The sequence below is a fragment of the Corvus kubaryi genome, unplaced genomic scaffold (assembly GCF_017639235.1).
Source record: "Corvus kubaryi isolate FWS band 111438036 unplaced genomic scaffold, C.kubaryi_AGA036_p1.0 72, whole genome shotgun sequence".
Classification (NCBI taxonomy): domain Eukaryota; kingdom Metazoa; phylum Chordata; class Aves; order Passeriformes; family Corvidae; genus Corvus; species Corvus kubaryi.
Window position 1 is genome coordinate 2,647,673 of NW_024582060.1, and position 15,730 is coordinate 2,663,402.

At 42.1% G+C, this 15,730-nt stretch overlaps 1 protein-coding gene across 3 annotated transcripts in view; it reads right to left on the reverse strand.

Annotated features, from left to right (window-relative positions):
• Window positions 1-643: 643 nt before the first annotated feature.
• Window positions 644-15,730, reverse strand: part of RERG (RAS like estrogen regulated growth inhibitor) — a 96,317-nt gene continuing 81,230 nt past the window's right edge. For all 3 annotated transcript variants that reach the window (XM_042050181.1, XM_042050182.1, XM_042050183.1), the window contains exons 4-5: window positions 4,786-4,859; window positions 644-3,710 (exon numbers count right to left, since the gene is read on the reverse strand). In XM_042050181.1, coding sequence (XP_041906115.1) covers window positions 3,303-3,710; window positions 4,786-4,859 — 482 coding nt within the window. In that variant the 3' untranslated portion in view covers window positions 644-3,302. The remainder of the gene's footprint in view (window positions 3,711-4,785; window positions 4,860-15,730) is intronic.

A 15,730-nucleotide genomic window follows, 5' to 3' on the forward strand; every position in this document is an offset into this window, starting at 1 on the left:
CCAAACCCCCAGATACAAAGATTCTCAAAGTTCTAGGGAAGTTTTGGGTCCTGATCCAGGTCTTGCAGCACGGGTATGACTAACTCTTCATCAATTGAAGATAAATATTTAAAAACTTCATAAATGACACTCAACTTGTTGCAGGTAACAAGTATCCCTTTCACCTTTCCTCCCCATTTTTGTTTATTGTCCTTCCCATCCTCTCTCTGCAGAAATGGTAGTGGGCAGAGGAGAGAAGTTTAATGTTAGTGTCACATACATACACTTAACCAGCAGCAGGAGAAACAGAACTTAACCTGTTGATGTCTGCTGCAGAAAGGCTGCTGAATGTGGGCTCATGCTGCACTTGGCCTTTTCAATGCTTGGGCAATTTTGGGCTCGATTTGCACATTGTGGAAATATGACAGATTTATAACATAGCCAGTAATACGTTGCAAAATTGTGAGCAACAGTAAATGAAGTTGCATTTAACACTATGTATGAACAGATTATAATATACCATAGTAGAACTGGCTTAGGGGAAAAAAAAATCAATGAGCAATTAAGTGAAGAACTTTGTGTTTGTTTTGGAGGAAAGGTCACAAAATAGCGGCCTCCTTTTTGCCCAAGTGTTTATCTTGTTTGGCAGTTTCCAAATTCAGTGTTTGCAAAGGAATGTTACTATTTTTATTGCAAGTTCTTTATGTAACAAGGGATGTTTGCACAGTGGAACATTTTATTTTCACCAGGATTTTATAATTTGTCTATACAGATGTTATAGAAGAAGATACAATTTGCTGGAAATCTTTTGGAAAGTATGAGGGTCATAACTTAGCCTCCCCTTCCTTTCAACTCTTCTAGCATGAATATGATTAATTATTTTCTCTTGTCATTCATTTATAACCTTTTTATATTTTAAATGCAGCTCCAACATGAACCCCAAGAAAGATTTTTCAGATAAAGAACTGTTGAAGTTTTCTGAGAGGGATGAATCAATTGCTTAGCATACCAAAGTAAAGACTCAGCTGTGTTGCCATGGGGTTCCAGGTAAGGATTTTGTTTACTTCAGATATAGTGCACCAGCACTGATTTGAAAGATAACAGAACCTTAGTGCTTCAGCTTGCAAATGCTCGCTCTGGCTCCTAATGTAACTACATTGCTTGCAAGTTCAGCCCCTCAGCTAAACAATTCTGGTTTGTGAACAGGCACTAGCTCGCTCTTTTACACTTGTATTGATTCTACATTACTAACAGGACTAAAAATGGCAAAAACTCTATTTTTTTCTGTTTTTTTTTTTTTTTTTAAAGTCAACAATATGATGAATAGTATGGGAACAAGTGTGTCACAGAGGCCTGTTGCAAGAACCCCCTGCTGAGAAGCACACGGTGAAGTTTCCATTGCAGTGTGTCCAGCTGATGTACAGCAACACACGTGAACATGAGGACCAAAATATAGACATTGATGCCAGGAGAGTGACATGAGTTTTTTACCATCTAGAATACAGAAGCAGAGAAAACAAACAACAGCACAAATAAAATATACATCTGAATGTGATGTTCTTTGCTGGTTGGCTAAAAGTGAAAGTTTAAAAAAATGTACTTTGGTAAAATATCTTTAAGTGAATACTTACACTAGAAGTCCTAATTTGAAAATTTTCTCTGTTCACAGGGATACACATACCTGCCTCCTCAGCCTGTTCCACCACCTATATGGCTACCTCTAACTGTACAAAGTGCTATCCAACTAGATTTACTCCCTTTCCTACATCTGTGGCAATTTGCATTTGATAGTCTTTTGGAGTTACTTCCTTGCAGAGGCAAATAACCACACGAAATACGAAGCAGTGGAGAATAAAGCTGTAAGTAGTTGCTACAAGGAGGCTGTTCCTCAAAGAAGAACACTGCTAATTTGTCATCCCGACCCTGTGGCTGGCTGTGGTTCTACATGTTGACAGTCTGAGCTGCCTAAAGGGACTCAACGCCACTGGAGGGAGACCAGCACAATCTGAATGAAAAACTTCCGATCTCGGTTCATGCATCTTTTAGCAGTTAACAAACCAACTAGACAGGAGGCAAAACTTGGCAACTGGCTTAAATGAGATGATCAGGGAGAAGGAAAAAACTGGACACCTTTTATCCCAGGCACCAAAATCTGATAAAATGCACTTTCATGTCAATGTGCGGGGTAACAGTCACAAAAAACCTGTGCTGCTTTAAGCCCCAGAGTGCTCCAAGCAGCATCTGGAAGTTTAAACAGCTGAAAATTATGGTCTTTTGATATGGTAGAGGCCATTCAGATCTGATTTACATTTGGGCTTAGACTTTAAATACTTGCCTTCCCAAGGATTCAGTTCTTCTTCAGTATAAGATAGACTAAGAGGAACTACGTGAATTGAAAAAAAGACCAAAACAAAAAATTAACAAAAGCTAAAAACTACCCACAGCTAAATCAATAGTAATATGTTTTTTTGGGCTTTTTTTTTTCAGTTTGATTTCCCAACGCGTATACTCCCATTTCCCCAAGCACAGTACTGCACTTTGAGGGGGAAACGCTGAAATGCCACTGGACTAGCTGATTATTTCTTGAGAATTCTGCCATTTCAGAGGAGCTGGAAGAGCAGCTGAACTTCAGCTCTCTTGAAATGTGTGTCTAGCTGGCTAAACACTCCAGGAAATAGACCTTTCCTATATTTTTTGCATACCTTGCTAAGAACATCAACACCCATGGACTTGACAAAAATAACAAGGAAGGACAGTTTGGAGCGAAAGCACACAATGAGCCAACTTAGAGCTGGTGAAGGTGTCAGGTGAACTTTCTGATACAACGCAGCAGCCTCTCCATGTATTCAGTCCTGGACAACACCGCTTGTGATGGTTGTTGGTGGACTGTTGATGATGGCTGTTGATTCAGAGGGCTGAATCTTACTCTCCAATGGCTACCGAGCAGCAATCTGGCTGGAAATGATGTTTAGGCACTACTGACTTGCAGGGGATTGGAGCTAGCCACACAGAAGCAGAAGATTCTCTCTTGGTTGCCAATCCCCACAATTGTCTAGTCCTTTGGAGTTCATTTGGTGTTTGGTTTTTTTTTCTTGGTGTTTTGGGTTTTTTTTATCCCACATTAGTCAGAAACAGTGTGGCTAAATGCATTTCAAAACAGGAAAATAGTACAACTCCGTGTTACTCAAAAAAGTGAAGGTGTTTGTCTTTTTTTGTTTTCATTGCAAAGTTTTGACCATTTTTCATTAAACGTGCTCTGCTTGCCCCATCCCTACTCTGAGCTAATCTGCTCTAAAATGCTTCTCTGGCTTAGGACAGCTCTTTTAGCTGCTGATTTTGGTAAGCATCTTATTAATGGCCTGCTTGACATGGGTGGTGGAGCTTCGTCTCCGAGTCTTGCCCTGGACCATCTTCCGGCGCCGCACCTCCCGACAGAGCTCATAGAAGGCCTCCATGATGTTGCCCTCTCCTGTGCAAGCAGAGCACTCGTAAAAAGCACAGGCAAGTTCTGTGGCCAGCTTTTCACCTTCCTCTGTGCTGACTTGCCTGGAGTGATCCAAGTCTGCTTTGTTCCCCACCAGGATCAGGGTGACATTTTTGGGCTTTTTAACTTCATCCAACAAGTTCTTAAGTGGCAGCATTTCCTCGAAGCTGCCTCTGTCCGTGATGTCGTAAACCAGCACGAAGCCCTCACCCCATCGCACGTGTCCTTCTTTCTGAATGGCATCCTCCTGTTGGAAAAGACAGACACCAGCCTTAGGAATTTGATTTACAAAGAAGATGGCAGGCCTTCAGGGAGGTGCTGGTCCTCCAAAGCCTCCAAAGCTGTGTACATCTGCTTTACTTTATACTTTGCACACATCACCTTTCTCATCACGTGGCACAGGAGATCTACTGCACCCAGTGCCATGAGCTGCACAGGCCTGTGCAGGGCGAGCACCTGCCCTGTTTTAAAAGGAAGGGAGACCTGACTATGACAAATCTGCTCTTCACTTTAGTCAGAATCGTTGACTGAAGTTGTAAAGCCTCATCACTTGACTGTAGAAGTGGATTGTGACTTTGTGCCTAGTAATGCCGTGCTGCTGGGCCGGCCCTGAATCAGAGGCATGACAACAAAATAATTTTACCCCCAGTGATGCCTGAAGTGGCCGCCTAAAAAAACAGGCTAGACAGGAATAAGGGAATAAAGGTAGGTATTTATTTGAAGGGCCTTCAAAAGTACCCCTGGGGAGCCAGAGGCTGCTGCCAAGATGGACCCCAAGATGGACCCCGAGTCACAAGTTCTTCACACTTTGATAAGTTTGGTTCATTTGCATAGCAGGGTTAATTCTCCAATTAAAGCTTCAGTTAATGATGTCATTTCCCCAAGCTTGCCCCCCTTTCTGAAGCTGCTGGTTTACACACTTTGGGCCTAGGACAGTCTGGGTGTCCTTGGAGAGCAGGCTTGGAGAGGCTTTGTTGTGTCTACCTGGCATGAGAGAGCAGAAGTGAACTCCAAGGAACTCCAGAGTTACACACCAGGCAGTGCATGATTTGAAAAATATGAAAGTTAAAACCTAAGGCATCACCAGAGTAAGCCCCTTGACTTGTTTGTTCTCCCAGTATTTGAAAACTCTAAGCAGCATCCCTTGCGGAAGGGCGTGGATCCAGCATGGGGGAACGATGGGGGGGTTCTGCCCAGAAGCAAATCTGTGTCCCCAGAGCAGAGCACACCTGGCCCCGGCGCACTGCTGCCACCACCACGCTCCCCTCCCCTGCTGCGTACCCGAGCCAAGGAACTGGGTAGCAGCACATGCACCCACACACCTGACCAGCTGTGTCTAGTATCTCCATGGAAACCACTTCATCATCAATGGTAGCTTGGTGACGGTATGTCGACTCTAAAATAAGAACACATATTGTGAAACGTACTAAAAGAACGCAATTTTCTCTCTCTTTTTTTCTTTTAATCTTCCTCACAGATCTCCCAGCACAAGAGCTGAGATGTGACACACAGTTTGACTAAATTTTCTTTGCTGGAGCTCTTCCAGCCATTCTGGAGCACACTCAAGTCCTCTTTTTTACAACAGCAACGCTTTTACCTCTCTCCACAGGGCACAACTTTTTCTTCCCCCTGAGTTAGACTAGCAAAAGGCTGGTGGATGCTGCAATCTGCACCCAACAAAGGACAGTTGGCTGTGGCAGAGAGCTCTGCAGAGCTGTATCCCATTTTTCATGTTTCGTCCTAGGAAAGGCTGCTACCTATGGAAGACAATACCGCAGCTCTCAAAGTATCCAGCTCAACAGGCTGTCACTGCATAGCTTGGTGATCAAAACCAGTATGGTTGCAGATCAAGGAACCTAACCACTAAGCTCAGGCCTTGTACTGTGAAAAAATTACAGACCAGTTAGGTATTTTAGGAATGTGTGTTTTAAACATGCTGAAATCATCACATTCCCCTCTTCTAGCAAGGGATCAAGCAGTGATTTCCCTGTTTATGATTTATAAGGATAACCAGTGGGCATTAAGCATTTACACTATGCCATAGGAAAAAATAAACCTATTTACAGTCCCAGGTTCTGGAACCAGGCAACTAATCAGAAAACTAATGACAAAGGAGCTTGTTTTATCTTAATAAGCTGATAAGCTAAATTTGATAGCATTTGACCTAAAACATGGACAACTATCTGTGCTAACATTCAGATTTATTACTGCTGCTAGCTCACAGATGTCCTATATCAAAAGGCAAATATGTGTGCTGTAAAAGTCTGGCCAGTGACTATGAATGCTTTGCATTGTCAGAGACACAAGTCTTTCATTTGGTACAAATCTCTTCAATAGGAAAGAAGGATATCTTTTAGGAAACGCATTTCTTTGACTTGAACTTCTGGAAGGGCTCGTGTTTGGTGAATGCCTGTTTTCATGATGTACCTCTTCATCATCAGGAAGGTTTCAATGCTGTCAGTGCTGCAAACAGTCTCTTCCCAAACCAAAAATGTCCCACTCCCTCCCTGTGCCACCTTAATTGCTGTAATTGCCCAGCTGTCTCTAATAAGGACAAATGGTCAATTTACTTGGGCAGATGGCAAGCAATCTTGCTGTAGGGTTTCAGGCCATGAAGACTGGGTTTTCTGAAAGGCTGTAAATACCTCTTCTGGTTAGTATTTTCAGGCTGTGGAAAGAGTTGGAGTCTCCCTTTGTGATCTTGAGGCTACACCTACACAGCAAAGTAAGGTATAGCAAAGTCTCTTGGTGGTGGGTCTCATCTGCCCCTTCCACACACCCTCCTATGTGCAGCAATTCCCTCAGGGAATGCAGAAAAAGCAGGAAACACTCCTTCAGTGTGAGAGCTGCAGTGATGCACCTTCAGTGAGTTATTTCAGCGTTCAGTGCTAGGTTGGGATTCCCTGTGTAGTACTCCAAGCTCGAGGTTATTTAGGAACTTCTGCTTTGCTTCTTTGGGGGAGGGTGCTGTGGAGAAGAGAGAGCTCTCTGAGTAAGCAATGTGATTTTAGCTCCTTACTTGCTAAGGCTTTGCAGTGCTTATATGCCTTCAACCATCTGGCCCTGCATGACAAGTGGCTGCTGAGAATTTTTCCACAGAAGCTGAGAAACGTGGCTCACCCAGCCACGACTGCAGGGTATGTGTGAAATGTCCTCCTTAGGAGGCAGGATGGGGTAGGCCATACAGATCTTCCCTATGAAATGGGAGAATAAATATTGAGGAATAGGCTTTTTCTCACTGTGCAAAAGCAGCATGAATCTTAACTGATACTTGACTTCTCAAAATAGGACTCTGGCGGCGCTTTATGTTGCAAGTTTAACTTGCTTTGGCTGCTCATGTTGGAAAGGAATCTGATCTTGGATGAGTAGCACCGATTTAGGTCGGATTTGTGTAAATAAATCTTAGTAAATGTGTGTCTGTTCCTGTGCTTTGGAATGTGTGGTAGCTGGGTGAATTTTAATGAGGAGTGTAAAACAGCTGGACGTTGAAAGCATTTTTGGTGTAATCACAGACATGGCTTCTCCTTCAAGGGAATGGAAACATCTGAAGAATCTGGTTGTCTTGTAAATTATGAGCCCTGAAGATGCGAGTTCCAGTCTGCTCACACTGATCCCATGGTACTTCACAAAAACACTGCCTTGCTTTGGGATTTATTGGTATCATTTTCCTTGTGGTACTGCCTTTTTTTTCTTTCTTTTTTTTTCCTTTTTCCTTTCTTCTTTTTTTAGACATGCAGCCAGAGAGTAATTACAGGGCTTGAGATAACTGCTGGACCACTGACAACACAGGTGTCTGTGTCTCAGCTAAGCGCCCCTGACTCCTATTAGAGCTGATGAAATAAAATAGGTGCTGGTGCAATATAGCTTACCTGAGCTCTCTCCTGGAACAAACTGCACCTTAAAAGTACTTGGAAGTCTAAAATTGGTCAGATGAATCCAGGCTGTGAAAGTCTTAAGCCTGTGTCATCACAGTTAAGTAGAAAAAGCAAGGTGTAACACTCTACCAGTGGCTCTCAGGATGATTTTGGGCAACTTCCTGCACTTCAGATCGTGATTTGTACCAGGTGCTGCCTATATATTCTCTCTATAGCTATGTGGCTAAACCCTCACAGGTGGAACAAACACCATGGAGCTGTGTTTTGCTCACCACAAAATCGGTGTCAAACCTGCCAGCCTCAAAGCAGAGTCAGGGAGCTGCTGTGCAGACTGAGCCGTGGCTTGTCTGAAGCTGGCAGTGCTGTGGAAATAGATTTATTTGCTCTGCTTCGATATAAATAAGTAAATCTGACCTGTTCTTGCTGGTCTGGGGGCGTGCTGTGCTTCCAGTCATATTCCCAGTAAGAGGCTCAAAGGTGCTGATGATGAGTGTGGCTGATGCCAGATTCCAGAGTGGCTCCTGGTCATAAAGCTGAAGTCCCCCAGCACTCCTGCTGTGCAAAGCACTCTTGGTCCTCATAGTTCCATTGTTTGAAAAATTAAAGTTCATGTCAAATATATTTAGAGTTGTCAAAAGGCCTGAGGATCGTGTTGGAGATGGTAGCAGTTGGTTTGGTTTTGAGCCACAATAATTCATTAATAGCAACTGAGTAAATCTTTCAAATGACCACAGCTGCTGAGAAATTATGGAAAAAATTATTTTGCAGGGGAAAAAAAAATAAACCAGCTTCCCTGGGGGCTCTTGGTGTTGATAAGCATATTATAGATATCCCTATTCTTCTGGAAGTATGATTAAAAAAAAAAATACAGGAACAAAACCTACTTATGTAGGGAAAACTTTGAAGCCCGTGATCCAGAGGCTGTCCATGGATGAAATAATCAGTCACAGCTTGACCACATCACATCACATCACATCCTTGTACTATGCTTATTGTGGCATTTTTAAAAGAGCTTTGGCCTGTAAGACTTGGCTGGTCATCTCTCAAACCTTTGTTTTGTCCAGGACTATCCTGTTTTTCTGAATATATTTGTTCCAGAACACTGTATTTTGTAGAGGAAAACTATTATCTGGCAATTAATTTCTAGATTTTGGGTTATAGTTGCAGTGATGTAAAAAGCTGTTTTCAATACCTGTTTATTTTGAACTGGCAATATCTATTGGGATACGTCACAGCTCTAGAATGAAGTGTTGGCATGGAGGTGTTTCTTGAATTTAGGAGTAGGTAAATCAGCTGAGATGGAGCAACGACATTTTACAGCCAAATTTAAGGAACAGCCTGGTCTCTTGTTTGCTTTTAGGTACAGAGGGACACAAACTCTCTTTCCATACAGAATTTCAGTTGATTTTTTTTCATCAAGAAAGGTTAAAAAAACAAGGACACATAAAAACACTCTAAGAAACTTTGGTCTCATGGTGGTTTTCAGCCAGATGGATCCAAGAAATGCAAGAGATCTGGAGAAAGACCTTTTGTGGAATGACTGCAGCAGAGTTTTCAGACCAAAAACTTCAGCTAATAGCCATGAACTTTTAAGTCATGGTTAAAGTCCTCTTGGATGGCAGTGGAGCAGTACATCTAAAGGACAAAAACTCCCCATAATTAGTTCTGTTAACAGAATAAAGGTTCCTGTTTTCTGTTTGGGGTGTTTTTGTTGTTACCTCACTACTCATTTAGACTCCTGCAATCTTTGGCACCCATCTGAGTGTACCTGGCTATCACATTTGAGAACAGTGACTTTGACAACCCACTGGAGGAAAAAAGACCCCTATTTCTATTACTAACCCTGGTGCTGTTCTCCTTCTGTGAAGTCTGTCCCCCTCTGCATTTCTTTGCTGCTTCAGGAACTTTTCACATTTTACAAAGCCTCTCTAAGCTGAATGGGTCCTCCTGACTCAGAAAGTCTCTCCTGCCTTCTTCCTTCCTCAACCCCAGCTCTCCTCAAAGCACAGCGGAATTTATTTTTCTTGCTTGCATCTGGCTGTTACGTGTTCCCTCTGTTATTTACCTTGCAGGAGGGTTTTTATTTTGCCACCACCTGTGGTTTTATGGTAAGCACAGTACCACCCTTGTGTATTTAGAACATGTTTCTACTGCTAATGCAGCATAACCTCACGTGTCTCTCTTTTCATTAACACCACAGACCCCCAAATGAGCAAAGTTGGGTTATGTGTTGATAATACCATCAAACAACATGCCATGAATGGTCATTGCATCATGATTATCATGTGTAAAAGAAGAAAAAATAGTAAAAATGAAGTTTCTGAAAGGAAACTTTGTGACTCTGATAATTTGACTCGGACTCTTCAATGTTGTGTTGTACATGTGCAGCCCCAAGAGTCAGGAAATAGGGAAGGGAAAGTTCCAGGAGGTTGTACACTCATCACAGGTGTCATGTGCTCTTAATGGGCAAAGGCCATGCTACACAAACACTCAACATCAAGCTGCAGCTTTCAACCCAAACATGTATGAAAGAAGAGTTGTTTGCAGAGATATTGAACCCAAGTCTAGAGTCTCCAGCCTGCTTCGCATGCTGTGAATGCTGCTTTTGGGATTCACAAGGTGATGTGCAAACAGGTTTCTTTCCTAACTTCATTTTTGGCTGCCCTCTCCAAGGCTATGTTTGCTGCAATCAGAGTTGCTGCAGGTGTTCCCAAACCAGTCGGGTTAAAGCTGCGCACAAAAGGAGCCACATGGGAGGCACTGCAGGCAGTGAGTGTGCCTTGGCTTGCCGAGCTGCTTTTAGTTGTTTTTCCGTACAAGGTGAAGCTCTCAGAGGTCTCTGTTCTACATAAATCGAGGCTGGGTGAGGCATAGCAGCCCTATTCACACCCCTAAGAAGGCACAGGGTGGAGCAGCCCTTGGGCCATCAGCAGGTATGAACCTCTGCACAAGCCTGGATGCAGGGTTGACCATGGAGATGGGCAGAGACCATTCGTAGGTGACCTTAGAAGCAGCTTCAGGTGCTGTGGGGACTCATGGGGGAAAAAAGGATGCTCTGTGGAGCACAAGGACACACACAAAAAACCCAGCTAACTGCAGTGTGAAGTATGGAGAACAAATCCAGGAGAAAGGAGGCTTGATTAGGTTGTGGCTTAGTGAGCAGTTTGGTTTTTATCGTGTTTTCCTATTTCTAATAAAGTGGGAAGGTAACAGATGGCGAGTATTTGCATAGCCCCACGAGACTATAAAGTTCTCATCTTGGCATGAGAGGATCTGTTGCATCCTTAGAATTTCCTCTTATTAGGAAGAACACATGAGTGATTAAAAACTAGTCTACAGAAAAACATTTTTTCTTCATGTGTTGATATTTTCAATAAACAATATTTTGGCCTCCAAACAGAAATTGTAGAATAGTTTTCTTGAAGAGGACTCTAAAAAATAACACAAAATGTCTTTATTTGTTGCCTTCTGCTGCATGCAAACATGATTTTTCTGCTGCATGTGAAGAATGGGTTTCTTTTGAGAAGTGAAGTGGTGTGTTGCTTTTCCTTTCCTATAGGTTCTGTCTTCATTCAACTTTTACTGGGATAGGCAAAGAAAACGTGGGCAGGTACCTGGGAACTGAATTCATCAAAGCTTGCTAAAACCAAACCAATAAAGCCAGAGCAGTGCTAACAAGTAGGGAGTAAGCTCAAAGGTTTAAACAGTTGTTGGTTGTTTTGGTTTGCTGGTTTTTTGGGGTTTTTTTGTTTGTTTTTTTGTATTTAATTTTCTCACCAACACTTGGAAGGGATGTTGGTTCTTGGTAGGAATTACGTCCCTGATAAATTTAAGTCTAAATAAATCGTATTTTGCTATGCCTTTTTGTCTGATTGCAGCAAGAAGTCTTTGTTGGTGAAGCTGAGTTTCACCTTATTTCTGACAATATAAATGAGAACTAACCAGTGAGACTTTTCTCACCCTAAAACAAGTAAAACAAAAGCCTTTTCTCCTGAAGGTGCAGAGGCAAGCACTGGAAAACTCTGCTCATCTGGAAAACATTTCAGAATATGATGAGCAACAAAAGTAGGGGCAAAATATTTTGCAGCTGTAGCTATAGCAAGAACAGCCACTGCCATTCCTGGGTTTTGCTGTCTGTTGAGCTACTGTAAAAAAAGCAGTGTTTTTATTACTGGCATCAGGAATACCTTCATCCCAAGACTCATATGAAAGAAAACAAACCACATTTTCAGATAACTGCTTCCCATGTTATTGAAAGCATCTTCTGTTGCTGCTCTCAATTACAATTTCATCATTTCAAGCCTTTGTTGAGAATTTTAGAAGCCAGAGTTGGTGTTTTAAGGTGCTTAAGGCCATATGAGTCCATTTCCTTAGAAACACCTCAGAGAACTTGGGAATACTTTCATGGCTCATTGCTGTAATAGATTCAGTATAAATTCCTCCCGCTGAAGAGCATGGTAAAAATGATGCAACATATTAAATGTATATCAAGTTAAATAATGTTTCTACTGTTTTGATGTAGGAGAAATATAAACATGGGATGAAGCATAGGAAGGCACAACCTAGACTGCTGAGGACTGAATCCCTTAAGCACCGAGGCAAAGGAATGAGTAATTTTGTCAATAAAAATTGAGGATATGAATAGCTGGAGTCTGGCTGGAGAATAAGGCTGCTTCCCAGTGATTTATGAAGTGTCTACACATTTGTCACGGTAGTCTCTGAAGCACAGGCTGGCAGCCATTCCTCCCAGCCCCAAAAGGTTGCTTACCATCACACCTCACTCTGGCTGAGGGCCCACTCAGGACCACATGTGTTATTCCCAGCCTGTGCTTGGATAAGCTGCAGTTGTCAACATGGGTGTTCAGACGAAATATGCAGGAGGCAAAGTTCTGCAAGATGATGGTAGAACCCTCTCCTCTTTTTCTGCTTATAGAAAATGGTTCTTTTTCATCATGAGCACTGTGCAGACTGCACTATCCTGTTGTGCAGCAGGAAGAGGAGAGGGCTGGGAGGGGAGGCTGCCTAGCTTCTAGTGCTGTCAACCTTTACACCCAAGGGCTGAAGAGGCCATCAGTTAATGATTTATAAACACTTATTTTACTATGGGCTGCTCTGTTAAAAGCTCTGTTTGCTGTCTGGGCAGTTTCTCTCTCAGCTGTGCTGCTGTAGGATTTTCGTGCTAGAGACAGGCAGTTAAACCTTCAGGAGTGTTAAGATAAACTTGCTGAGTAAGCCACAAGAAAACTGGAAATCCAACACACAAAGATGTGTTTCTTTAACTTGGGATCCGCAGCAGGGAAGGCAATCCCAGGGATCAGGAGTTTGTATTCAGATGGTATTCCAGCTGTCCAGACAATGTGTTAGCTGAATAAATCAGACAGCATAGACAATCCTACAGAACTGTATTTGGACTGGAGCTCTTTATCATGGCTTCAATGGCACAAAGCTATCTCAAAAAGATGGTTCTTGCATCTTCTCTTGCTAGGATGAATTATATATAATAAATAATACTAAATGCTCCAAGTGAGGTCTTGATTCCCACAGCTAAGCTGTTTCTGGGTCTCAACCATTTTGATGAAAGCTGGTTTGGATATACTTCTACTTTGCTCTGTTGTTAATGTTGTTCATACAGACCTGTATTTATCCAGTGCAGAAAACAAACTCAGGCCAGCATTACTTGCTAGTCCTGCCATATTATTTACATCATGTATGGGATCTGCAAACTCTCCTTGTGATTCCTGAATGATACTATTTTGCTAACAGAACCCCCCAGCTACAGATGTAAGCAAAACTACCCTTCTAACGTAAAAATAATCATCCTTGCAAGACGTTTTCCAGTGGGAAAAGCCTTCTTGCCAGTGTAAATACCTTCACAAATTTGTTTCTGCTGTTCTTGCCACAGTGGTGAAATTTGCAAGTCTTGAGCTTGTCTGTAGGAGATTCAGTTTTCTTCTGTGGGAGAATTCAGGGCTCTAAGAGAGGTTTCTGTCTCCTTCCTTCAAGCAACTTGTATAATTTTATCTCATATCTTTCTTGCTTTCCTGACACCTACACATTTTACCCATGTTTGAGGGTCTCTTATGGCCTGCCTGTGTGTTGCATTGGATAGGACTTTATAGACACTGTTCAAGTTTTTAATTCTCCCAGGAGAAAAAAGAGTGAACAAAAACCTGTAAAGAAATTGGGATATAGTTGGAAGAAACACTCTTCAAAAATGTCACTACTAATCTAGTAGGCCTGGCAAAATTCTAATTTTTCTGAAGACCCCTATTTCTTACGGTTACCTCTACTCCTTTAAAGTAGTGAAAAGTCTTCTCTCTATCCTGTTTGAATTAAATAAACCCCTTGGCTCTCTGTCTCTCTCTGCCTTCACACACAGGCCAGCCTGTCATGCCCTGTTCTACTGATTACATGTTCAGAGAGAGTTTTCTTTTCAGAGGATCAGCAAAGTTGTATGAAGTGTGTGAACAGCCAGAGAAAGAATCTAGGGGCACTGTGAGAAATTATCTCCTTGTCTGCTGATAAGTTATAAGTAGATTTTTGTTTCAAATCCAGTCTTTGCTTGCTGTTTCTGTGTGCCTTTGATACATGTCTTAAATCTGAGTATCAGATACTCAAAGGATTTACAGTCCTTCTGTAAGATGAAGGATTTTGTAGGTGAGACACAGAGGCAGAGAGATTGCAGGTAACAAACCAGGTACAGGAACAAGAAAAGAACAGAGGAGCCTATCTCCTGCATTCACCAGGAGTTTTAGTTGTTTGGGGCTTTTTCCGACATAGCAAAAACTGATGGTTTAGTCCTTGAGCCTCAAGAACCCCCCGATTCTCCCAACTATATATAAAAATGTTAATCCAGAACAAATGACAAAACAGAGTTCATAATACCCCCATTTTTTCTTGCAAATTGTTCCCGTTTTGGTGGAACAACAAATGTGTTCTCAGAGAAATGCTGTGAAATTACTTTTAAAAGCACTCAACCGTAGCAATGATGAATTTTCTTCTTTCATCATTTGATCCAGGAGATTCTCCCTGCATCTCATGGCTTATGGAGGTAGGAAATTTGCTGCTATGCTTGAAGTACTCTGCAGGCCCTCTGTCTGCCTACTGCTGTGATGGCTCTTCAAGCTTCCTCCTCTTTTTTTCTTGCCTTTTAGCAGTTCCCTTGATTACTCTGATTCAGCATCTCCAATTTTAAAATCAATTAAATATCACAGTGAACCACAACATCTCTCCAACTCTGAGCTGAGGTGAAGGCACCCTAAATTCTGGGCACTGCCAGTAGCTCCTAGTTGGAATTGCTGAGATGCAGACTCTTACTGCAGTTTGCTGGGACTGGGGAGAGCAGCTATTCCCAGCAGCCTTGAAAATTATAGTGTCAAGCCCTGGGGCCACTGAGGTCCACAGGAGTCCCACATTCATGATAAGAGTGTGGCTTAAGTGGTGCCCTAACCAGGACAAACATTTTGAGGCCTTCTAACATCACATGGAGCTTGCTTAGATGTTTTTAAAGTTGTGTTCTATTTAAGAACATGTAAACATTAATGAATTTTGGTGGAATACATGTGGGAACCCAATCCCCTTTCTCAGTACATATTTAATGAGCTAAAGAAGACTAGTTTAATGCTGAATTCTTCATGTATTTGATATTTTAGAATACAACTGCTTGTATTTTTAAAAATGTGCAGTTCCAGCCCATTTCTACATAGAACTCTTCTGTCTAATTCTGTTGAAAATGTGAGATAGCTACAATTTACTGTAAATGAAGATGGATGTGGAAACCCATTCACCTTGATAATGCCAGGTAGGAATCTACCTTGAGGAATTCATCACCTTTTGGAAAAGCAATCAAAAACCCCATGCCAAGATGGTGACAATGACTTGCCAGTCAAACAGAAATACTGGACAAGTCAAGGCTGATGATTAACACTCCCCAGAAAATGACCTTTGCTGTGGTTGTTGCCCTTTGGCTGAGAACAGTTAAATAAAAAGCAGAGTGAGATGCATTTTTGTGAAGATGCAGCTGCCCTAGCAGTATTTGCACAGATCCAACATCGCTGCACTGAAGTGGCCGAGCTGCAAAGCCCTGACTTCAGCAGCAGCTCTGTTTTCCAAAGCTTGCAGGGTTCAGTGACGTTCCTCCTGCCAGAAAATGTTACTTTGTGGTTGGTAATTTGGCTCCTGGAGGTACAGCATTCTATCCAGGTGCTGCTAAAAATGTGGCCCTTCATTTTCTGCTGGCAGGTTAGAATAGTAAAGAATATTTATAAGGTGTGTTTTTTCCCTTCCAGTTAAAATGTGCCACCCTTGAATAAAAAGAGGAATAGGGTTTGGGGTTTTTTTTTAATATGATGTTTAGTTTAGGTTAATGTTGAATTTCCATCAGGCCTTGAAC